The sequence below is a fragment of the Anguilla anguilla genome, chromosome 3 (assembly GCF_013347855.1).
Source record: "Anguilla anguilla isolate fAngAng1 chromosome 3, fAngAng1.pri, whole genome shotgun sequence".
In the NCBI taxonomy this organism is placed as follows: domain Eukaryota; kingdom Metazoa; phylum Chordata; class Actinopteri; order Anguilliformes; family Anguillidae; genus Anguilla; species Anguilla anguilla.
In genome coordinates, this window is record NC_049203.1 from 59,438,594 (window position 1) to 59,464,219 (window position 25,626).

The 25,626-nt window shown below is 42.6% G+C and overlaps 2 protein-coding genes across 3 annotated transcripts; one reads left to right on the forward strand and one right to left on the reverse strand.

Moving 5' to 3' along the window:
- Window positions 1-7,950: 7,950 nt before the first annotated feature.
- On the reverse strand, window positions 7,951-17,669 carry brms1 (BRMS1 transcriptional repressor and anoikis regulator). The gene is made up of 11 exons (XM_035407513.1): window positions 17,560-17,669; window positions 15,477-15,709; window positions 15,206-15,296; window positions 14,383-14,510; window positions 13,543-13,622; window positions 13,218-13,314; window positions 12,802-12,894; window positions 12,397-12,461; window positions 9,792-9,831; window positions 9,088-9,199; window positions 7,951-8,377 (listed from the first exon to the last, which is right to left on the reverse strand). Exons 2-11 carry the CDS (start codon window positions 15,697-15,699, stop codon window positions 8,260-8,262), a joined length of 1,047 nt encoding a protein of 348 aa, XP_035263404.1. The 5' UTR covers window positions 15,700-15,709; window positions 17,560-17,669; the 3' UTR covers window positions 7,951-8,259.
- A 2,523-nt stretch (window positions 17,670-20,192) lies between these two features.
- On the forward strand, window positions 20,193-25,539 carry fkbp2 (FKBP prolyl isomerase 2). 2 transcript variants are annotated; one of them, XM_035408321.1, is made up of 6 exons: window positions 20,193-20,325; window positions 20,954-21,114; window positions 21,598-21,710; window positions 22,970-23,016; window positions 23,217-23,252; window positions 24,184-25,539. In XM_035408321.1, exons 2-6 carry the CDS (start codon window positions 20,956-20,958, stop codon window positions 24,243-24,245), a joined length of 417 nt encoding a protein of 138 aa, XP_035264212.1. In that variant the 5' UTR covers window positions 20,193-20,325; window positions 20,954-20,955; the 3' UTR covers window positions 24,246-25,539. The 2 variants fall into 2 exon arrangements, with proteins under 2 accessions (XP_035264212.1, XP_035264213.1); XM_035408322.1 differs by having other exon boundaries at window positions 20,204-20,304.
- Window positions 25,540-25,626: the final 87 nt, after the last annotated feature.

Below are 25,626 nucleotides of genomic sequence, written 5' to 3' on the forward strand. Positions count from 1 at the left end.
ATTGAAGTGGCATGGTGTCTACCACATGGTCAAATGTGGTCACATATTTGTAATGGACTAAATGAAGTGATGTGGCCGGCTCATTTTTTTTAAATTTGTGTGTATGAGCTACAGCGAGGAATGGACAGACAGTACATCACGCTCAAAGGGAGTCCCTGTAGCATTTTCTGATCAATCTCACTTAGAAGGGTAGAGCTGTTTCTGTTCCATAGGTGAGTAACCCTTACCTTGAGCAATCGACATATTGATCCACATTCATACAACAGCTGTCATCATTTACTGTCTATATTTGCTTGGCCAGGCCTGTAGACGCTCCTCTTCGCCTCTCGCCAGACGTCCTCGTAGAGCTTCTCTCCATCAGCTTGTCATTGCTGTCCCTCTTGCTTCCTTCTTCCATCCATCTCCCAGCTCTCCCTGGGAGGAAGACGGAGCTAGAGTGCTGTCAGAAAATAATAAGAAAAACTAAATGAGAAAAAACATCATCTTGAAGGGTTTACTATCTGTGTCCTTCCCACTTTTGCTCTCTTTCCTTTTCTCCCCCACCCCCTTCCTCATCCTCTCTCGCTCTCTGTTTCCATCTCTTTTAATCAATTGCCAGAAAAAAGGATGTGTTTCCATTGGGAATTCACGGTTTTTCCTCCTTTTGTGTCCATTTCCTTTGATTTCTCTCCACTGTTTTCTCTCTCTCTCTGTGTCTCTTTCTCTCTCTCCGTTTTCCATTCTCGCTCGGTCTCCCTTCCCTCAAAATTCAGGGGGGCGTTCTGCTTTGCCATCATTAAGATGACAAAACAACAGCCAAGCACAACTCATATATACCACGTGTAGGATTTATCTCTTCGGATCAGCAGTTAATGCCGTTACAGCATGTGTCTCACTGTGAAACACTGAGGAGGAGGCCATCAAGGCTACTGCGTATTCATTGGCTGCAGCATTGTGCAGTGCAGTAGCACTGGGATGTGTTTTAATGAAAGGGGACAAGTTCCTGTTGGAGAGGTAATGATGCAGAGAAGCCATGTCTCTGGCAGAAAAACAGCAGAGAAGCATTCTCCTTGTCCAAGAAAGGCATGGACTCCTGACACACACACATATATATATATATATATATATATATATATATATATATATATATACCACAACAATGTTATAGCGACATATTCAGCTGCAGCATCGTGAGAATAATGGATGTTTGCCCTCTACACTGACATATGTTGGTTGAGAGGCAGGACAGTATTTTGCCGCCGTTGATGGATGGTGCTGTCTATGCACGAGTAGCTAGGGGGCGCAGAATGTGGCAGGCAGGCGGTTTGATGTGATCAACTTGACCATGTCCTCCAGCAGAGGAGGGAAGTTGTCCCCCCCCCCTCCACGCCCCTTTCTTCATTCCTCATATTTCTCTCCTCTCCTCTCCTCTCTCATCTTCCTTCCGCTGACCCTCTTTCTCTCATCACTGCCTCTCCCCTCTGTGCCCCTTGCATCCCTTCTTCCTCCTGCTCTCCTTGGCTGCTGTGTATGTCTGTGTTTTGCTCGGGTGGTGCCAGGTGGCTCTGTGCCACAGTGCTACTTCCACACTCGCGATGGCGGGTCCAGGGACTCTCACGGCGCAGTTGAGACTCGCGGCAGTCCGTCGCTCCTCGTTTGTATCACACTCGCTGGCCGCCACAGAGGGAGGCCCACTGACTCCCGCACTCCCCCCCCACCCCCCTCCCCTCCTCAGGCCCCAGGCCTACCACTGCTCCCCCCGTTGCCACTGACCCCCACGGTCAGAACCCTTTTGGGCCCTCTGTCACTTCCCTGCTATTTGTCATGAGCCTGATCTCCCCTGCCCTATTCGCCGGCTGCCATCGCATCACTGCCTCGAGGGGCGTGGCCATGTTGCTCGCACGCGACCCGTGATTAGGCAGCCTAACTGGTGGCGCTCGTGTCACCCCGTCCCGCCATCCCGGTCAGCTGCTGTCAGCGCCAGAGCTGGCTGTCAGGACTCCACTCTGGCCCCGGCTTCTGACATAGCCGCGCTTCCATGACGACTCCCGCACCAAGCCAGCGTTTAATTGGTCCCTTTTGTGTGTCTAATGACAGCTCGCAGTGGCCTCGTTCCCCCTTCCTGAGCAGCTCCGGGCTTTCCTGGCAAGCCTGCACGAAATTCTGTTTGTTCCCTTCCGTTGTGCTCAGGCAGATCTTTCGCCCTCCGAGCCATGATTGGAATTGTGATGCTGTTTGCTTTGAGGTGCACAGGCATAGGCAGGGCCTGTGAGGTTTCTGTCTCCTCACAAGTCGCTGACAGGTCAGGCTCAAGGTTTGATTATCAAAGAATTCACTTCAGACGGGTCAGTTTGCCATGTTACCGTGTTCTGGACCTAGCCCTGGGTCTAGTGTGGACTTTGAACAGGAAGAAAAGGCTGCTATTGCTGGATAGTTGGCATGATAGCATTTACTTTTCTTCCAGGTTGGGACCCAGAGTTATCAAAGGGAAATAATCAATTCCCTCTTAAAGCTGCTTGACCCATGGCATCACTAATTTTACATTCTAAAAGACAACTCTATTTGCTGTTAATATTGGGTTCACACTGTGATTAATTGACTATTAGTGTAATAATAAGTCTGAGTCAGCTCCAAGATCTCTGTCTGCAAAGCAGCTTTCCAGCTTTCCTGTTCAACAGTCATTTGTTGGTTGGCCTTGTATGGGAAGCAGTCAAATCAAGTCAATGGTACCAGTCTCAAAACTTTCCAGATCATACTTACATTCCATAAAAGTGGCCACCACTCTGAGTTCTAACCTAGTGATGGACGATCCTCTGAAGTCTGAAAGAGAGTAGTGTACTCTAGTAGGGTCCCATGCCTTTTGTTGGGTTGACAAGCTTGATCTTAGGAGGAGCAGTTTTGTTCAGGACAAATACTGATCTGTTTCACAACCAGATTGCATCCTTGGTGGCGGCAGCTTGGTTTGGACCATGGAGATATACAAGAACTGGAGACAACTTACGCTCACGGGTTCCATGGATTCCTATGGGAGCTGCCCAATGGCATATGAAGCCAGTGCACGAAGGCAGCCATATTTGACTACAGGGCTTTTGGCACCAGAGCGTGTGCACTGCGTACCTAAACATGAAGGAATGAACTGGAATGAAAAATATATTATATCTACTGCATTTCTGTGTGGCTCAGAAGGGGGTAAAAAATGGACGCTGGAGAGTAATTAGTTCAGTGCGAAGGAATATTAAAATTTAAAAGTACTGTCAAAAATAGTATAATTTTATACTAGGATAAATAGGATAAATTCATAGTTTTGAATGGACTTCAATGGGTAAATTAGCTTTTCAGCACCAGAGGCTGAATAAACGGCAATCCCTCCAGTAATCACTGAAGTTTGCGAGCTTCAGGGGGAAACAAGCCCCGGTCCCCTGATTGGACCATAGGGCCTGTGGTTTCTCCTGCTCACCAGCAGATGGCATCACCAGGGGAAAGGAGAGCTCATTTGTCTCCTTCTCTTTAGTGGCTGGAAGTTGTAATGCTGTGGGGGAAAAAATAAACCTTTATTGCCAGAGCAAACACAGATTGCAAAATATCTGATGAAATACTTTGAGTGAGAAAGCAACTCAGTTTGGAAAAAGAAATGGCAACACGGGCTGTGATCCTTGAAAAATAACACAGTTGTTAAACGCGAGCTTCCCTGGTGTCACTCAGTGTGCAGAATATGAGGTCCTTAAATGTCAGCCACTGCTGTACTGTGTGACGCCATTGTTGCTCTCCCTGCAGAACGGGCCAGTGGCAGACAAATGATTTTCATTTCAGGGAAGAATATGCAGCGTGAGAAAATGCACACAGCCCATTTCTCTCTCTCTTTCTCTCTCTTTATTTCTCTCTCTCTCTCTCTCTCACCTCCTGATTAAGAAACAGCAGAAACAGCCCTTCCCCCTCAGGTGCAGGTCCAGCTCGTTTAGTTAATTACCGTCATTTCTGCTTTGTTAACTTCAACACTCTATGTCCAAACAGAGTGGCTGAACACATACGAACGCGCACACACTCACGGTCCACACACACTGCACACGCAACCCTTTGAAGTGACGCATAACCATAACATTGAACATACACACTCAGCAACTGCGCCCATGCAGTACACCAACACTGCATACCTGCAGACTTCTTCCATATGCATAGCTACCATGACATTCACACACAACTGTATACATACACATCTAGCACAGCATGCATATACACACCAGCCACCTATACACACTCATACTGGCTGCATTATATATCTTGCTGTATATACTGCACAACCCACCCACAGCCATTGCACATAAGCCACCAGCACTACACCAGTAGTCTCACAAATACAGTACACCCACAAGAATTCAGCAGCCATGATCTTGCTGTCCCCACCACACACTGAAAAACAAACTCTACTGCCCTCTGTGGGTGGAGGTTTCGTTTTTTTTCTTCTTTTTTTTCTCGAGTTCTCAAGGCAAATCAACCGCCATACTTATTTCCACCTTCCGCGTTCTGCTGCGCTTTAAGCCTGAGCTGCAGCTGGTAGCTCACCCACAGCAGCACAGACTGGCAGTCATGGTGGGATGCTATCGGTTCACTGTTCCCCCTGGGGACAGCACCCAATACCACGCAGAGGTGAAGTCCACACTCCCGCCTCACATTTTGCCGTGCTGTCAAACGCACACACATCCTCAGCTGTGACCTTTTGTGGGCTTAATGAAAGTGTAAAGAGATGGCTTTTGTTTTCTATTCATATTTCCAGCTTTTACCTGAAGGAGGAAATGGAGGGAAGAAGAATAGAGAAGTGTATCAGGAAGAGAAATAGGCTGAGGGACAGAAAGGAAGTCAGTTGGTTCAAGAGGAAAAACAAAAGAATGACTTTATGAATGAACCAATTCATGGGTGAATAGACACATGAGTGAAAGGACCAAGAATGTTGGCAATAACCCTTTTCACACATGCTGCCTTATCCTTCAACATTAATTAATCTATCCAGCCACATTGCTTCTTACTGCTGTAAAAAAAATTAATAAAGCAGAGCATCAAATAAAAGAGAGCCCACCATACTGACTAGCTACACGTTACGTGCTGACACCATCACCTGTCATAAAAGTTTCTAATGTTCCCAAAGGTGTACCTGCCTGTTGAAGTGTGGTAGGATATTAACCGTTATAATTCACTTTCAATTAATTCATTCTTCATTAGCAAGCTATAAAAATCAGCATGACCACACCTTGCCAGGTTTGTATAAGCTACATCTCTGTTGTGCTCTTGACCTAGCCTACTTCCATAACTCTTTTAGGGGAGTGGCTATTTTGCAGCAGCTTGTTCGTGTAATAAGGCCACTGGCTCCGTCATGTGTGAGTACTATCAACCTGGCTAAACACTGGGTGGACTCTGGCTGAACAGCAGAAGCCACTTAGCTGCTGGATAAGTTATCACAGCAATGTTCCCCATGTAAAAATGGGTTATAATGGGTAAGAGGGGAGCAAAGGGCGTGAAGGAGGAGAGTGGCATGAGAAAGTGGAGATACGGAGCAACAGATGAAGAATCTATCTTGTTAATCCCCTGAAGCTACAATGACCTTTTACATACTGACAGTAATATATATGAGTCACTGCTGCTGTAAGAGGCAAGAGATGAATGAATAAAGACTGTGGGACTCATTTATAAAATGGTCCTACAATCAAAATTGTCTGAAATACTGACTTACGCAGAAAACCATGACTAAGTGCTTATTTATAAAATCCCACTTTGTCACGGATACGATCATATCTCCACCTAAAGTTCTACTCTAGATGCGAGTTCATGACCTGCTGATTGTGTGGAGATAGAACATCTGTGGACTGTGTGCACGCTTTGATAATCACATAGGCAATGCCTACTGCAATGCAGCCTTATGTTCATCTCTTGCTTACCATTTCACCGTTTTATTTCTAATCCAATGTGTGTATCTCACAGGTGCGTAGGACAGAGATAGCCACTTCAACCAATGTACGCAAATCGTTAGATCTCAGCTATTTTTTTTTTTTATAAATCAAGCAGAAGCACAACTTGGGATCTTAAGATTCAACAATCTTAAGATGACATGCAAGTGTAAATACATGAACATTTATGTAAATGAGGCCATGTAACACTCTTCACCTCCGTCATTCCAGAGCCCTCTCCACCTTCCACGAATGCAATCTCCAGCTGTTCTGACAATAGTGTGCACATCACGTGTGTTTATGCATTTGGTCACCTTATGAGATAGAGAGAGTGAGGAAGAGAGAGGGAGTGCATATATCACACATCAGTGTTTATGCTAGAAAAAAGTGAACTTTCCTGCATGTAGGCAGAACCTGTAATTTCAGGTTATGAAGTGTTGAAAGGTGTGTGTATATATGGGTATGTGTGCGAGGGAACTGTCTGAACATCCGAGAGCAGCTGACTGCATGTAGATATATATGAGCAAGGGCTGTGTGTATGTTAGTGCAGTCTTAAGTTTTAAGATGCTCATAATTCAGTAGAGCCATCTGGACCAGCAGGTCTGCTTCTTAAGGAGAAGTGTCAAAGGGACTGGGAGATGGGGGTTGGTCAGTTGAAGATCCACAGCATGAGATTCACAACATCATTTTTAAAAAGTTCTGCCACTCAAAAATAGATGAGCAGAGGAAGTGAAGTGGAGCTGGACAGAAGGGATTTGAACCTTCGGTGAATGGAGCTAACTTCACATGTTTGATGCTCTGCAGCCTCTGTTTTGGCAGGGGCAGGTGTTCACACCAGCGAGTAACACGGACCGTCTGCAGATCAAACTGGGCTAAGAAGAGGCCGTCAGGATGTGGTGCTTAATGTACACGAGAAAGATGGAGGGCGAGACGGAGGAAGAGTACAGAAAGCCGCAGAGACGGAGGGCAGGGCATGAATGCAAAGAGGATCAGCGTTTCGACTTCTTAAGGAAGTGAATCGAATGTCCGGCCGTGTCACATGATGTAGGCACACACGCGGTTGCTGTGTCCCTCGTTGATGTGACCTGTCCCGCAAGCCAGCGATCCCATCCACTGGCTCACGGGCTGGCACTGTTACGTCAAATTTGAAAACTAGGCCAAAACGCAGAACAACGATTCCCCTTTTTCAGGGTCTTTTTCAAGAACTTTAATGTTGTTTAATTGTTTTATTGCTAAATATGTTCCATATGTGAAACTGTCCTTGTCCTCATTTGTGACTGGGAGCAGGAAAGGGGATATTAGTAGAGCTTCCTGGGGGAATTTTAAAATGACTCCGTTCATTCGAGGCCAGGAAAAAGGACAGTCTTCACACAGGAAGTCCTAGAAAACAGAGTTCTCGCAAAGTCCCTTCTCAAGGAGTCCTATTCTAGCACAAATGCATTGCACCTGTTAAAATCATCCGTTTGATTTTGCCCCTGAATACACGTGCAAAAGGACTGGTTACCTCTGATTAACACCGGCTTCAGTGTGCATTTCTTCATCCCAAGCCAAAAGAAATTGTACGTAAAATTTACTAACGATGCAGAAGAATCTATTTATACATGTTCCCCCCGTGTCTGCTTTCATGTCAGTGATTGATGTCTGCTTTGCACAGAATCCATAAGTACACTCCTGTTAAACATGCTCCAGCTGGTTTTCATGGGCACAGCTCCACCTGCTGGGAAATAATAAGTATTGCATCCAGATACCCTGCACGGCGCATAACAAATTAGAATATCTCAGGCAGTCTACTAGTTTTCATTGCTATGCAGTAACTGAAATTAATGCATTTCGTCACACAAATAACTCCCTTTACCTTGTTTCTTGGGTCCAAACTGACTATTGATATTAAGTTGCAACCAAAAATAGCAGACCGTGTAGCTCTCCAGGAACAGGACTACTCAGTTACCCCTGTTATTCTACCTGAAGACCCTCAGTGCAGTAAAACATACATCCTTCCTATTAACACAGTTAGAATAAGCAGGAGAACACAACACCTCTTCCATAAAAGATTTAGTTCTGTCAACAACATTCTGCAATTATAAATACATTGTTATTTCAAATCATCTTAAATAGTTCGTTAAAAAGCACCATTCCTTGCCAGTCTAGAGTTTTACAAACAAATATAAATAATTATAGTTAAAATATAACAGTCCTTTTGAAGCGCAGCAAGATTACTGTTAATTGTCAACGTGGTACTGATTTAAGTGCAAGTTGTGTTTAGAAGTACAAAAAAATGACGATCAGCTCAAGTGGTGGATGCGGTTCGAGGGAAATGTTTCTGCGGACACGGGTGACCCCGCGCTCACACTTTGCAGATGGTGTATTTGCCCTTCTGCAGCTGCGAGACGTAGATTTTGGTTTTGCTGCCGTCCGTCCGCCTGAGCCACACCTCCCCGGTGCTCACCGCGGTGATTACAGCCCTGGAGAAGAGAGAGGGGTGGGGGGGGGGGGGGGGGCGAGAGAGAAAGACAGGATGACAGCATCAGAATGGGCCTGCGTGTAAACACAGACACCTGAGCCGGAGAGAGAAAGAGTGCGGGACTCAAAGTCTCGCGAGTGACACAGAGCTAATAACCAGGATTGCACGCTTGAATTGGTCTGCTGTTGTTTACTTGTCATTTGCACAGAGCCTGCGATGCCGTGATGGAATTGTGCTCCTTCATCCCAGGCCTGTCTGACTGATGTCTATGGTGTGACATCCATCAATTCATAAGAATATGTTTCCTGTTTAACAAAGGAAAACCAACCACACAGGCTTTATGCCCTGTTGCCTTAAGCTACCTGAAGAATATCCCAGTGCTACTTGACAATATTGCATTTTTAATGGACATACTGGACATTCTCTTGCAAAGAGGTCAAAACCTACACAGAAGCTTTCAAACTGGTGCCTGTAGCAGTTTGCACTGTGGCTACGCCTTTGAGGATCTATTTATTTCATAACCACAGCTTCTTATGTCTTCCCCTTTTCTCCACAGAGAAAAAGCTTTGAGCTTTGAGATTGTGCTATAGGAGCAGAGGAGGGAATCAGAAAGAAAGAACAAAATGCAGAGGGAAGAAAAGAAGGTAAGAGATAGATTGTGAGAAAGAGAGAAAGGGAGAGCGAGAGAGAGAGAGACAGGCTATGACTGACTGTGAGGCGCTGTCATCTTTGATCTCCAGCAGGATGGTGTTGCCTTTGCAGAATTTCTCTCCCTCGTAGAAGAGAGTGCCCCCTTCGCACCGTGCACTGTACTGCTGTCTGTCTGCAGGACCATGGGGGGGGGGGGGGGGGTGAGGGAGGGGGGAGGAAGGGTTGAAGATATTTGAATCATCAATCACAGAATCACAGGAGGATCATGCCTTCCAGTACCCACCCAGCTGTGCCAGCACCTACTTCTCCTTACATTTCAGTCTTATCGAGTATGGAAATATTTACTATCATAAAAACAAGCCTTCCACATTAAAGAGAGAGACGAAAAAGTGAGAAAGAGAGATAAGGAATGCTTGCATGTCATTAAAAACATGTTTCTGCATCATAAATGTGAGAAATACTGTGAATTTTCAGTTCACAAAGGCCATGACAGCACACTAAAGCCAAAATCCAAAGCTCTCCAACCATACAACACTCCTAATGAGTGAACAGATTTCTACGACACACCATTAGTGAGAAGAGGAACGTTCTCGCCAAGAAGCATATTATTTTTCATTTGAACAGAATCTACTCGAAGGCCGTCTAAAAACTGAAGAAAAAAAAAAACTTAAAAACTGTTCACTACATCAACACCTGTTTTTGTTATGCCGAGATTTCGCGCAAGGTTTTGTTACAAAGGAAGAAACAGCGTGTTCCAAACTTACTGTCTGATTTCTTCTTCAAGGGCAAAAGTGCTGCTTTAGCCTGTAACACAGCATTATAATTCACTCAGTGCAGGCACAGATGGATAATGTCTGAATGAATTTTGAGTATACGGATAATAGCTCAGAGGAGACAGTGTTGTTGGTCGAGGCTATATTGTATTTTCCCCTAAGCTACTGTATATCCCAATGAAAAATTACTGTTGCAAATAATAGGAATGGAATTCTGAGAAAAGGAATGTCTGAATGGGCACTTGCTGTAGTTACTAAACAATCATTTCCAGTTTCACATGTAAAATTGTATTAATCTGAGGGGAAATATACAGGATGAATGTATCTCAAAATAAAAGCCATTTTACAACATATTATCATGTATAGGAAAATAAATGCAACAAGTCATGCTACACAGTTCACCACATAAGGGAAAGCTTACATTGAAACATCATACAAAATGTATCACTTCTGTACAGGCATTCTGCTGACATCAGATAAATAAATGTACAAAATGGGGGCCAAGGATAGAGAAGTTATGGACACTATGGGCATTATGGGCAGATAAAATGTACATCACTGCCACTGAGCATGGTCATGCTGATATAAAGGACATCTTGTCATAAATATGTACTGATTCACTGATTCAAATCAGTAATGTGGTGCAATCACAAAATGCTTTTCCAATGTAAAGTGTCTTGTATGGCATTACACGTATTTATATATTAATATGTACAATGTGTTGTGGATATTTTTTTAATCTGAAGACTGGACTTTGTTTGGTATTATAAAATATGTATCATGATTATGATTTGACATAGATATGGGCATCTACCCAGTGATAATTTTATTACAATAACAACAGCTGCTAGCAGCATCCACAGATGGCATATGGACAAGCGTTTTTGCTGAAAAATCTTCAAAGGCAAAAACTTAGTTGCAACCAACACAAATATATGCATATCAATTTTCATTCTAATTAGCCTAGCACAGCGATGGACTGGGGAACTGTCCAGGGTGTATTCCTGCCTCTAGCCCAGTGCATGCTGGGATAAGCTCCAGTACCACCCGCAACCAATGGATGGATGGATGGATGGATTAGCCTAGCAGTTAATGAGTAGCTAAGTGAAGCATAATCCAAAATGACTGATCCAAAATAACAGTCAAACTATGAGACTAATCCTATAAGTGTAAATTAAAAATGCTTCTCATAATTAAATGGGCATTTGCACAGTGTTTAATTACGGCACGTAGGTTTGAATATATTTAATATTTTAAATGTCTCCATATTTTAATCACTGCTCTCACAGCTCTCATCATAACCATTTGGCCACACAACACTTTGTATTCAACATTTGGGCAAAATTGATGTACTGTACATGTGCAAATTGTTAAACATTACAGGATTCAATTTTTGCAATGTTGATACTTCATTGAATTGACTGACCTGTGGCAGTTATGCCCTTCAGCCAACAAACATTTCGACCACAACAAATGGTTTGTGAGTAGTTGATGTTTCAATATGTTATGTAAGTAAAATGTGACCCTCAACTCATGACACAATTTAGAGCAGGGTTACCCAACCCGGTTCCTGGGCAAACGCAAGCAGGTTTTCACTCCAACCCTATCAAAGCGCACCTCGTTCAACAGCTAGAGATCTCGTTCAGCTGCTAATTAGTAAAATCGGGCGTGCCAAATTAGGGCTGAAATGAAAACCTGCAGGATATTTGATATCCAGGACCAGGGCTGGGAAGCCCAAATTTAGAGTAAGTAGAAAAGCTAGGGCTTGAATCACTCTGTTTACTTTCAATGCTGTTGCCTAAATGGCAAGCATACACAAAGAACGGCTTAACTATGATGGCATAATGAATCAATTCAATTGTCAATTCAATTTCAATTGTCTGAGAATTAAAGAGAATCTCTATATGCTCATTTGCTATGAAGATTACATTCACATTTGTATTTGTGTGCAAAACACTAACGGCGTTTAATTTCCCTTTGTAGGCCTAATTGAAGGCACTCTAAAGAAGTCTCATCCACAGCTGTGTACTGCTGAACACTTTCATCAAAAGATAATGCAAGATAATCAGAATTCAGCTACCAGGCCTCAGGTGTGCATGCGCCTTTGACAACAGAATTGATAGCATCAAGCCTAGAAAGAAATTGCATCTCAAAGGTACGTGCTAGTGAAACACACTGTCTTTGTTTTCCCTAGCAAACTTTCCTTTTCAATCCAAATAGCATGAGCCAAATTTCTGAGATACCTAATCCCATCTCAGTTCCAGATGTAACAGGGAAACGCCACCAATCACTGCCCTTCTTATGTGTTAAGCAAGAGTGGGCTACAGGCAAACAGTAGATTTCAGCTGAATGAAAAATACTATTATTACCAGTGTTGATGTTATCATTATTATTAAACAGCACCTTCATGGTGTCTGGCTCCCTAATAACAAGGAATAATAATAACACAATCAACAGAGTCTGCGTGAAATAGACTTGTATATGAGACTACCGACATGTTGTTAGGGACTGTGACAGGAGTAAAATATATCTGTACTCTACTGTAATTTAGGCGGAACTGGAAGCAAAAATAGCGCTCGAGGGGACAGATCCTTACCTTCTTTATGGCCGTCCAGTCCTCCAAAATATCAATGTCCCTCAACATATAGACTATGTAGGGTCCTGAGAAAGGGGTAGAGGAAGAAGATGACGCTGAATATTTGGATGAAGATCTATTTCTCACTGTGTGGCTAGGACCATATAGTATATCGAAACAGGTTGTCATGGTATTGTACACAGTAAATAGCCCAAACTGTGATTTGTAAAGTATTAAAGTATACCACCTCACCCACCCCCTAAGTTCTGAAGTGGAGGTTTCATATATTTAATAAACCAGGCATTTTTTTACTTTGAACTGACAATATTGATTGCGTTTTCTGATGGAAGAGACAAATACTATTATGGTAGAGGTACGGGAAGGTACAAATGTGTTTGTGTTAAATTTGGGGGGGGGGGGGGTTACCAGACACCAGCGCTGCTTTCTTCCTCCGATCAGGCCGTGAGGGCTGACTCCTCCGCTTGCATTTCTTCCCCCTCATGTCATCACTCCACCACTCTGACAGACAGAGAAAGATGACATAAATAAATGAAAACTTTCCCCTGTATAAACTTAAACTGCAAGGTTATCTGCGTGGTCCCAAGGTGATACCGTTTGCCTGTGTGTGCCAGGGGTTCGCACAAGTACCTGAGGTGATAGTTTCTCACAGTTAGCACATGTACCCGAGGTGACACCATCTTTTGGAGTTAGCACATGTATCTGAGGTGACATAGCTTCTGTGTGTCAATGCATGTACCAGAGGTGATGCAGTTTCCCTGTGCGTGCGCCTTCCTCTCTGTGTGTGCATAACGTTGTGAAGCACCCCCGCATGCGTTTTGTACCTGAGGTGATGTCTATGCTCTGCCTGTCCTCCTCCAGTCTGTGGATCTTTTCCAGGAGCTCTGCCTTCATGGCATCAAACAGCAGCACCCTCTCGCTCTGCGGAGACGCAGCCACACACGAATCGACAAAACTTTACCCGGGTCCGCACGATTTGAACCACCTGCTCTCTCAATACGTACAACAATCACACAAACGGGAGGATTCCGCAGGCCCCCGCTGTGCTGTGTGTGCGCGTGGGTGTGTGATGTTGATGCGATATCAGCAGGCTGCGTATGTTCTGTGTTTGTTCTGCATATTTGGATAGGGGTGCGTCACGTGCCTTACCTCCAGGTGCTGCAACGCTCCCTGAATCTCACACTCGTGCTTGTGCTTCACCACCTGCAGACACAGTTCCCTGTACACCCCTGAGAGTGCGTTTGAGCGAGGGAGAGAGAGGAAAAAACAGACACACGTGTCAGTTATTTCACAATGACAGTTGCCAGACATATGCTTTATGAAAATACAGCGGCCTGTTTGTGTCTGTGTGTTTTTTTTACACGTTAATGGACACTGAAATGTTATCCAAACATTGACAAAAGCAAACATCTTAAAACCATTTAAATCAGCACCTTGGGATGTGTCAAACAAACAGCATTTAGATGGAGAGCTAACTGATGTAGTGCACGCAGCCAAGTCGCTTCTCGCTCTAGCTTTGGCAGAACAACGCTAGCCACGCGTTAACAGCCCTGGAAGTTCTAAAATCAGACGCACGTGAGCAACTGTTAACGTAATTGCACCTGAATCCGAACAGGAGAGCGACAGACCAGGTACAGCTGAGATTAGCACTCTTGATTGTTGTGCAATATTTGTGAGTTTGTTGTTTCTAAATAATGTGAACTGCTATGTGCGGCAATATGATAAGGATGGTTGTCGGAAAGCAGTGTGAAATGTGTTACCGCAAGCTGTAGTCTAATATACGTGTCTGGCAGTTGCGCTGCAAGGTTTCTGATTGGACGTTGTTCAGCAGTGCTTGCAACTGAGTGCAATTTGCTAATACGGGAAGGACCTGTGTAATGTATATGGTTAAATCCTGCTGCGCAATGGTTGCGTTTGCTGTGGAACAGTACGAGTGCCTAGCAGCCAGGCGATGAGGCGTAGAGTGGCGTGAGCCACGGGGAAAAGTACCGGCTACTTCAGTGCGTAGCTGCATGTTGCGCTGCAGGGTGGCCAGCGGCTCCCTGTACTCCCCCGACTGCCCCGCCATCACCTCTTCCAGCTTCACCTTCACCTGGCTCAGCCGCTCCCGGAACAGCCTGTCCAGAGACGGGAGGAACGTGGGCACGAACAGTCAAAACGGTGCCGGGGCCATGGGCTGCCCGGTATGTGGCAGAAATAGGTACAAATCACAATTAAAAAAAGGAGTAGGCAACCTCTGTGTGGCGAAACATGAAATCCCATCTGTTCGTTATTTAACAGTGTTATGGAGAGCACTGAATGTGCCAGCAGCAATTTAAACAGATGGACAACCAAACAAACAAAAAACCACTTCCATGCTAGTTTTAATCGGTATTGTATCCAGAAACATGTTTCGACCAATATGGTCTTCAGGCAGCAATGGAAAACAGATACAAATGTCTGTAGATCAGGAGGGGAAAAAAGTCAGCAGCATGTTCCGCAGTCTTGTGTATCCGGTCAAATAATATTACCGGTTATAAGATTCACAGCTACTGATTATCCATCCAACTACCCTATCCTCTTTTCCTCCTACCATTACAATCCATTTCTTTTTTCTTCACCTTCCCTCCTCTCTTGCAGGTCCTCTCCCTACCACTCCCATCACCACCTCTTTGGAGGAATCAGAACAATGTGCCAAAATCACACTTAATGCCTTTACCAGGAAGCGAATTAAATAGGTTCAATAGTAATATGGAGCATGTGGGCCAATCAGAGCGCAGCATGCTGACTACTGATTGATTAGTGTTTCCCTGAATCCCTCTTTTCCACTTACTTCTCTTTCAGCTCCAGGAACTGCTTCTCAAGGTCGGACATCTCATCCAGACACTCCGATCTCCTCCTCTCACAGTCTTCATCATCCATCTCTGGGAAAAGTAAACACTCCTTCTCATCTTCTCCTCTCTTTCCATTCAGTCACTCATCTCTCTCAATATCAGTCAACAAACAGTACACGTGGGGTGCAGCAAACACACAATATATGCAAGGATATAGACATTTAAGGAGTAATCGTAAGCAGCGGCTACAGTTATGCCTTCTCTCTGTACCAGAACTCTCCTCCTCTTCCTCCTCCTCCTCCTCTTCCACTTCGCTCTCTTCCAAGTCGCTCCCCCGTTCACTTTCATGGTCCTCGCAGCTCTCCTCCATCATCTCCTCGCCTCCCTCCCTCTCCCTCTCCTCCTCCAGCTCGCCGTTGGCCTCTGGCACCTCCGGGTCACCCTCCAGCTCCATCTCTTCCTCTGGCTCCCTCAAAGCAGGCTGTGCTGGCATGGCAGCAGCACTAGGCACACGCATGCAGACACAAACACACGTGCGCACACGTACATGCACAACAGACACACACACACACACACACACAGTGAGACACGTTGTCAGTTCATCAGCACAGCACTTTCTTTCAGCGATCTTTCCCGTTTTCACAATGTGTCAAAATGCAAAGCACAGCAATTAGTGCTGTGAGAATTAGATGTCTGCTTTGTGACCCTGCATACTATTATACTACCAGGCATCTGTGAGTCATCAGTAAGAAATGAAATTCACCAGATGCTCGTAGTTGCATTTGGCCATGATCTCCAGGTCCATAATTTTGTAGAACCCTGGCAAATGGAATTTGGCATTGCAAAAACATGTTCAGACAGTGCCCAAGGAGGAAAAAGACCCACCGAGAGGTACTTTTGAGGACACATCTTCAATCTGTTAAACTCAACTTCAGTCACAGCTAACTAGATGGGGATACTGGTTCTATGTTGCATAGCAAAATTCTAAATATCAGAATTTTTTTTTGCTACTGTAGTCTCAGCCAATACATCTGTGTTGTAGGACCTTAACAACAGCAGAAACCGATCTTGACAGTAAATATAGGTCTCCCTATTTGAAAACCATGACAAGGATGCTATGCATCAAGTAACATTTTGAGAACCATCACATTACATCAGGCATAGAACAGTTTAACTAAACAAATCAACACATACAGGGGCTTTGCAAAAAAAAAAAAAAAGCATCAAGATATGGCACCGTGCACTGGTAACTTTAACTATATAAACTGTATATGTATTTCCTAAATCAAATTCACTTCAATCAACCTGTAATTTTATGAAAAGATTCATGGGGCAGACCAGGTTAGCCATTTTTGTAGTAGTGGGCTCTCCTGTTGAAATATGTAGTTTATTATTCAGTTTGTATTTTGCTGTACCCAAACGTGCTTCTTCTCATAGATAAAACTGAGGGAGATGCACTGTCCTTCAACATTAGTATTTAAAGTGCACTGCCGATTAAAGAAGGAGCATGCTAACAACTGATAATGATTACATTATATATATATATATATATATATATATATATATACACACACACACACACACACACATCATAAATAGAATAAACAATCGGACATGCCCGTGCCGTTGGAAATTAGGTATCTGCTGAGTGACAATAATAATGACAGAACATCAGCTTTTTATACATGTCATAAAATAATGTTAAATTCACAATAGGCTATTATTTGCCTATTATTAGGTGTATCCACTGTAATACTCGAATCTAAATACAAAACTACTAGAACCCCCTGAGAAGAATGAGAAAGAGAGAGAGAGAGAAAGAGAGAGAGAGAGAGAGAGAGAGAGAGATGACATTTCAGCATGCATTTCGCTGGGTCCAAAAACATCTGGCCTATTGCTAGTTTATCGCTACTGTGCTGAACAAAATGGTTCAATAGGCCACTAGTTGTAATTCGACGGTATATACGCACACTTAATTAACTAACTAAACTATAAAGATGCAAGTAAAAATATTGAACGGCTACCTCCGAGTCATAATTTGAATGACAACTAGCTAATCACACCAGGTACATATGTCGTTGTATATGCCTGTACATGTAAAAACAAAACAACCAACTGAATAAACATATATTCGTGTAACATTATGAACAAACAAATAAACAATCCAATAATATCTTTCAGGGTATGTGGAAATTACACTTTTACAGTACATTAACAAATGCACTGCAACCACAGTTCGTTGTGTGTTTAGCTGGGATTAAGACCATGAGCTCAGTTTCGCATTAGACACGGCCAAATATCTTTAAATAATATTCTAGTAAAATGTGTTGCCCATATTACCGCTTGTTCATACCTTTGTTGATTTTCTAAATCCGCAACAATGATCAGTACTTCAACATTGGATACTTGAGAAGGGAAAAGTCTAACAGTACTTCCTTCAGTTACAATGTTACTCAACAGGACTGAAATTATTTTTTTGCAGCCAATGAGTGTTAAGTACCTTACCTGTTCAACCAATGAACGTCTCGCGGTGGAATATTTCTAGCCAATCAGCATCCAAACTGCAGTAAGAACAGCCAATCAGCTCTCAATAATTTTTACTTTTACCAGTAAGTATATTTGAGTGTATGCCCACAGTAATTCCACATACAGTACAGTAAATTAATAGCGTAAAGTCAGGATCACTCTAATACAATGTCCTATCCCAACATCTAAAATGTCTTTCGTCTTCTCTCTATCTTTTTCAGTTACTTTGTTTTATTTACTACAAGTATCTATAGGCATACGTTTATAAAAAGAGAGCAGTTTTATCTCATTTGCTAACGCTGATTTTATCATGCATTTCCGTAAAACAAATTAAATTACCAAGACGTTCTTCAGCTATTGGAAGATTTCAATTTCAAATTATGAATTTTAAAAGGCAACATTAAGATATAATTAGTGCTTAATGTTCTTAAAGCTATTCGGTTTCTCTTTTTCTGTATGTCATGCTGCGTTTTCACTGCTTCTATGTTCAGCTCCGTTAAAGTCGTAAACATGACTTGGAGCCTTTGTGTCGTTCTGTTTTTAGTTGCGTTTCAAAACTGACAAACATTAAAACAAGTGCAAACGTTATTTCCTCGTGGAAGTGAAGCATTCTGCAGGAAACAATGCGCATACCACGTTGTGACGCCGTGTTTAAATGAATTTCGAAAATAGTTTATGTCCCATACAGATGATGATTAACAAGGAATGTGGGCCCCTGACATATTCAGTGCCATCTACAATGTTTGGGACAAAGACATCTTTTTTCTAGATTTGGCTCTGAACTCCACAATTTCAGATTTGTAATCGAACAATCCACATGTCCACTAAATGGTGCTTTATACATTGTTTACATTTTGTACACACTCACCATGTAGAAAGTAGAAATTACAGCACTTTTCATACAACAAGGAGGTCACTAGGAGGCTGTGACATAATTTTAAAAAAACTGTCAGAGACAGGCCAAACAGCTTGGCCTATCAAAATCAATTGTTTTGGAACATCATTAAGAAGTAGGAGAGCATTAGCGAGCTCAGTAATTGCAAAGGGCCTAGTAGGCCGATGAATGGTAACGGTAAATGGACTGCATTTATATAGCGCTTTTATCCAAAGCGCTTTACAATTGATGCCTCTCATTTGCCAGAGCAGTTAGGGGTTAGAGGTTAGGTGTCTTGCTCAAGGACACTTCGACACGCCCAGGGCGGAAGACCTCTACAGTTGATGACGGTTTCTCAATCTAAAGAAGAAAACCCCCAGACACATCTGAAAAATCATGAACACTCTTCAGGTAGCAGGCATGAATGTGTCTGACTACTATCCACAGGCGACTTCATGAACAGAATCACAGAGGCTACACTGCAAGATATAAACCACTAGTTAGCTGCAAAAACAGGATGGCCAGGTTACAGTTTGCTGAGAAGCAGCCTGCAGAGTCCCGGAAAAAGGTCTTGTGGACAGATGAAACAAAGATGTGCTTGTATTAGAGTGATCGCAAGAGCAAAGTGTGGAGGCCACAAGGACCTACTGAAGATCCAAAGCATGTACCACCTCATCTGTTATGGTTTGGGTATATGGCTGCCACAGGTACTGGCTTGCTTGTCTTCATTCTTGCTAATGTAACAGCTGATAGCAGCAGCAGAATGAATTCTGAAGTGAACAGAAACATGTGATCAAGCTCAGGCAAATGGCTCTAAACTTACTGGACGGCGCTTCATTGTTCAGCAAGACAGTGATCCCAAACATACTGTTAAAGCAAGAGTTTTTTCAAAGCCAAAAATGGGAAAATTCTTGACTGGCCAAGACAGTCATATGCTGAAGAGAGACTTAAGGGGACTAGCCCCCGAAACAAGCAGGAACTGAAGATGGCTGCAGTACAGGCTGGCAGAGCAGAGAAGCTCATCAGCACCTGGTGATGTCTATGGGTTACAGACTTCAAGCAGTCATTGCATGCAAAGAATATGAGGATATTTTGCTTAGTGATAAATGAAATTTATGGGTGAATATTACTAGTTCTGATATTTGATTTTTCAGGTATATACCCCGATTGTCAATATATTGTGAACTTATATATTTTATGGGGAAAGTTCTTACCCATAAAGCAACATTCACGGGCAATAAGCTTGAATTTAAATTGTACAAAGTAGACATGCAGACTCTTTGGTAAGCTCTAATTGTAACAGAACAATCAAATGTCCTCGTTTATTGTTTACATATAATGTGATAGTGTAATCTGTTTGTACTTTGTTACTTGTATGTTTTATTATTGCATTCGTTTTTTATTTATTATTTCTACCCTTCAAACATACTCTACATTTCACCATTGTCTCGTAATAAGCCGAATGATACTTTCAATAAAAATATATATTTAAAAGTAAAGACAGAGAGTATCCACCAATCACCATCGGTGTTATTACTAACGTACTCAGTGATTATTGGATCTCCCCTCTGGCTTCAGTGCGAAGAGTGACGACACGTCGTTCCTTACGCACTACGTTCCATCTCTATCCTCCTCTTCCAGGAAGTCTAGAAAACCTAGAGGAAATTTACCATCTCAGTGTCCTGCTTTTTGTGCAAAGTGCGTTCCATCCAATTAAAGGTAGCATGGAAAATACAGGAATACATTGTTTTACTTAAATAAATTATGCTGTTTAAATGTTCATAGGATATATATTAAGATGTCTAACGAATACAGTCTAGTAGAACAGTTAAAGTAGAACGTGAACAGATTTTCAGAGCTGACTGGCGTGATTAGAATGGAACATTTAGATAGCTAGGTTAGCGAATTTATCTTAAACAACTACTTTAGTGTTAACACCAGACAAATGATATTGGTATTAATCTGCCAACTTATTGCACTCAGGCCACCGGATATCTTGGCGAAATTCGAGCATGTCGACGTGTGCTAGTAGCTTGATATCTAACGTTTAGTGCAACGCGCAACTCGCTAACTGTATCGCAGGTTATCTAAATTGATATCGAGCGAACGATTGTTTATTATGTTCTCGTGCATTAGCTACTGTAACTACACTACTAGCTAACGTTAGCTATGCCCGTCCACCTTAGATCTGTGTTGGCTACCTTGCAATAACTACAGCGACGTGTCCTCAAACGTGCAAACAAGCTCGGGTAGTTCTCATAAATCATTAGCTTGGGCTGATACTATCTATTACATATTCTTCGATTTTAAGTGTGAATCCATGATCGTCTGAATCTCTCCTTTCCAGATATGAAGATCTACGTCCTGTTGGCGGTAACCCTGGTGTCATTTGCCCCTTTCCCGGTCCAAGGCGGGGACAAGAAGAAGCTTCAAATTGGTATCAAGAAAAGGGTGGACAACTGCCCCATAAAGTCGCGCAAGGGCGACGTGCTGCACATGCACTATACCGTGAGTGTTGGAACCTGTAGGGACAGGGGAGTGTGTAGTCCAGAACAGATACAGTATGATGAATTATGGGCCTGTTCAATCTAGCTGCGTTTATTTTTCAGTCCCTCTAAGGTTTAAAAAAAAAAAAAAAAATCCTGATCATGACTGGCGTGAATTAACGGGATTAATTTTGGTCGTAGATGGTTATTAGTGGCACGTGACTGGTTTATCGTTGTACACACTGCAGTAATGCACCTCCAGTTACAGTAGAGGCATCTAATTGTTCATATTTCATGTGGTTATTATTCAGCGTGTGTGTATATCAGCTGGTAATTCAAGTGTTACGATCCAGAAAATATTAAGTAAGCATTTGATAATGAAACCGATGGAAGATGGTTCCACATACAAGAGAATTCCAGAGACATGAAGATTGCCTTTGCATTTATTCAGTAATGACTGCAGATCTGTGTGAGCTGTAAACCGGGTTGCCTGGGTTGTTTGCAGGGGAAGCTAGAGGATGGGACAGAGTTTGACAGTAGCATCCCCAGAAATCAGCCCTTCACCTTTACACTGGGGACTGGACAGGTCATCAAGGGCTGGGACCAAGGCCTGCTGGGGTGGGTCTGTGCTCTCTCTCTCTCTCTCTCTCTCTGTCTCTCTCTCTCTCTCTCTGTGTTGCTGTCTCTATTAACTAACTCCCTCCCTCCCTCTTACCCTAACTCTCTTTGTCTGATGTTGGTGTATTAAGCCAGATATACATTATAAGATCATTGGCAGCTGATTGTGGGTTTGCTGGAACCGTACCTTTCTATTTTGGGCATAATCAGAAAGAGAAAAAAAACAACTTTTAATGTTTAGTTTTATTTTCCGGTCCTGGGTTTGCGACACACAGTACAAATCCCAAATTTCAGCCACTTGTGGTGTGTCATCCCATCTCCCATCCATCTTTAATGGATGACATTAATAGACTGGTGGTCCTAATTTCACAAAGTGTGAACACTTGAAAATAAACAGTTTGTGGGAAAGTTTAGATTGCGAAGACAAACTGCCTACCTTTAAACCAGGATTGGTCAAAGATGATGGAGCATGTGACAAGATGAAAATGTTGGCCTGAAAGTACATTTGAAACTGTCAAGAAACTCCATTTCAAAGCCATTTATGCTCAGTGAGACAGAAACATTATTTACTTTCTTCAAAATGTAATAAAATGAGTACTAAAACTAAAAAAAAAAATGTATTATTGAAAAATTGGCTTTGGAATGAAGCTCTGATTGAAGTTGATTGAATTGCCTCTTCATCATATAGAGAACACAACAGACTTTTTGTGTGTGTATAAAACATAGGCCTAAATTTTTGAAAATGATTTGAGTTTCAAAAGAATTGATTCTTTTTACACAATTTACGGTTACAATCCTAAACGCATACATACTGGGTGATGTCGTTAATCGTATGTAAACAGAATGGTTTTGAAGTTCAAATGACTACATTTTTTGGAGACAGTTGACAGCCCATATTTCAATCTAAAGGTTTATAATTTTTCCTCATATTCCTTCAGTAGGAATCTCATTTGAAGTTTTTTATTAAAAGTGATGCAGTGGTTTCAGAGAGGGCACATAAGGAACTCTAAACTTGGAAATGGCAGGCTCAGAAAAATCCTTTGAATTATTCTGAAATCATTTGTACATATATGTTTATTAATATGTACAAAAGATCAATACCAAGGGGAAAGAGGAAGTACAAGTCAGGGGAAGGGGCAAAATGAGCAATCTGTTGTAATCTTTATTTATGTTTAGGGGTGTGGTTCTGTCAGGCTGTGTTTTGAACGTTGTCTCATAACTGAAACATGGAAAAAATTATCATCATCTTTCCTTTATAGAATGTGTGAAGGAGAGAAGAGGAAGTTGGTGATTCCCTCTGAACTTGGTGAGTTTCTGCTTGTCTGTTTGATCTCACTGGCAGTGATTTGGTCCAGGTAGCCAACGTACTGCCTCTCGAACAGTAACAGTGCCGATCAAGCTGTTTTGCACTAAAAAAAAAAGCAACTTTTTTTCTGAGTGCTTCAGTCAGACTGAGGAAATGCAGGAAGCCAGATGATAACCGCTATGTGTTTCTTTATTCTTCAGGTTACGGAGACAGAGGAGCACCACCCAAGATCCCTGGTAAAAAAATTTAAAAAAAGAAAATCACTTTTTCAATAAGGGAGAAATGTTTTGTTTGATCTGTGTGATCATTCAGTTGTGTACCACCCTCACTGAGGAATAAGCAGTAGTTTAAATTACCTTTAGGCTGGAAGTTCAGTCACTGACTCTCCCACACCATATGCCAGCTCAAACTCTGCTGCTGGAATCAGATGAAGACTTGTGTCCACCCACCAATCAGGAATGAGAATGAGCAAGTGGCTCTTATTTTCCCCTCTCAGTGTGCACTCACCTGTGATTGGCTCAGATGGATAAAATAAACTGCCAAGATTAAAGCTGCTCAACACCTGTTCACCAAAATGCTGTGTTACTCAAACAGTCCAAATCATAGGGTTTGTCTGTCATTAGTGATTTGGTAGTGGTCAAAGATGTGATTTATGGATTACATCATAATGGCGATGGGCAAAACAGAGCTTCACATAACATTACACTACATTACATCGTTAATCACTTAATTAGTGTTTGACGTAAAGCATAACATTGTAGCACTTAGCTGTCTGCTGCATAGAATTTTGGTTGAAGCATGTCTGTATTATGTATCTCAGTGATTTTGGTGCAGTAATGCTCAGCTCTGGTTCTAGATTTTGCAGGTTTTCATTCCAATTTATCACAAGCCCAGAATGAACTATTCTCTAGCTGGAATCAGTGTAGTTAACTTTTTCAATTTCTCCATTACATGATTGCTAGACCGGAATGGGACCTGCATTTTTACTTTCCAACTACAGCAGGAGTCCAAGAAGGCAGTATTTGTGATATATTGAGTATTTGTAATCTAGTAAGAAAAAGTGATTTAAAAGCTGCTTTTTTCACTACAATGACAACACAAATGCCGCCTGGGACTGTATCTGACTGTGCTCTGCTCATATGTGCTTTTGCTAAATTTCGCCTGCAGGTGGAGCCACACTCATTTTTGAAGTGGAGCTACTGACCATCGAGAGAAGATCTGAACTGTAAATTGTCTGCCTGTCTGTCTGTCTCAGGGCCCAAAGACTAAAATGTGGTAATCTGCACTGCACACTGAAGAACTGGGCAGCTCTGGCCCCCAAAGGTCACAGCCTGCGGCCTTATGGGTATTATTTCACACACATTATTTCAAGTTTTTTAAAATAAATCTTTAACCGATGTTAAAAATCAGTTGCTTAGGACTATGAGACAAAGCATACATTTCACACATAAAAAGATCCAAAATTAATTGCGGAACAAAGACCATGTTACACCAGGAAAAAGGCTGCTGTAGGCATCAGGTCAATAAATGATGACTAGCAGATGGGCGAATGATTTATCCCTCACACTAGCAGTGTTCAGACCCGAATGGTAATGTATGATGAGTAGTTTTCCTTTCAAAATGCAGTATGTACTTGCGTTTGATATGTTTAGACTTGAAATCATGTGGTGTCTCCCAGTCTTCTGAATTGGGACATGCAGCGCAAACAGGCAAAAGTCCTGCTTTTTTAACGGTAGGCTCACTCTTAATCTGTGAGAAGCGAGCAGTCTTCCTGTGGCTTCTCTCAGCCAGACTGAACAGGCCTGCCTGCTTGCCTTCCTTTTCACGAGAGAGCCATTAGAGCAATTAGGAAACACTGGTGCATCATGAAGTCCTACATTGTGGGACAGATGTAGATTTCACGCCATTTGCTTCAAGCCAGTCAGACTTATCTTGCCAGGACAGAACAAAAGGCTAAGATTGGTTTGGTTCGGTCAATAAGCAGGCCTTGTTAAACTCTTGTCTGTCCAGAACAGCATGGTGCAGTAGTTTTTCAGGAAGCCGCTAACCCAGGTGCATCATTACTTAATTGCTGTAATTCGTACTGGCACTGTTCCTTGGCAGAACCTCGCAGTGGGGGCCAGCAGGCTTCATTTGGTGTGAGTCAGCCATTAATGTGGAATTTAGACTGAACGGGTCCTGTTATATATTGGACTGTGCTGTTTCTGGAGGATTCTCTTGCCCATTCCTGGATTCCACCTGCCATAACCAGCCCTGACCTTTGGGATGAGACTAGCAGGGCAAATTAAACCCACATGTTTTTTCTCCAAGCAAGAACTGGAAGTATATTTAGTTAAAATCACCCATTTTACGTGTATTCGTTATTTTCACTTCATGTGTCTTTTGGGAACGAAGGACGGACGCCTGAAGGACAGACGCCGGGGGCAGACTCGGTCAGACAAACTGCAATGTGATGATTTTGTCATTGTTCATTCTCTGAGTCACAGTTAAAATTAAATAAACGTCAACCCACACACAAGTTCATTTTGATTGTATCCATCTGATTTACTACGGGCAATCACTTTCTTCAATTGGGTTTGAAGCAGGTCTTCATTATCCATTCATCACGTT

What these genes read in the sequence shown, in the direction of transcription:
- brms1 (XM_035407513.1), bottom strand. Translation starts at nt 15,699, where the DNA reads ATGCCAGCACAGCCTGCTTTGAGGGAGCCAGAGGAAGAGATGGAGCTG. An exon ending in GAAAGCAGCGCTGGTGTCTG is followed by an intron (nt 12,462 to 12,801) that starts GTAACCCCCCCC and finishes CCCCTTTCTCAG; the next exon opens with GACCCTACATAGTCTATATG. An exon ending in CTTGAAGAAGAAATCAGACA is followed by an intron (nt 9,200 to 9,791) that starts GTAAGTTTGGAA and finishes ATGGTCCTGCAG; the next exon opens with ACAGACAGCAGTACAGTGCA.
- fkbp2 (XM_035408321.1), top strand. Translation starts at nt 20,956, where the DNA reads ATGAAGATCTACGTCCTGTTGGCGGTAACCCTGGTGTCATTTGCCCCT. An exon ending in TGGGACCAAGGCCTGCTGGG is followed by an intron (nt 21,711 to 22,969) that starts GTGGGTCTGTGC and finishes TTTCCTTTATAG; the next exon opens with AATGTGTGAAGGAGAGAAGA. An exon ending in GGTGATTCCCTCTGAACTTG is followed by an intron (nt 23,017 to 23,216) that starts GTGAGTTTCTGC and finishes TTTATTCTTCAG; the next exon opens with GTTACGGAGACAGAGGAGCA.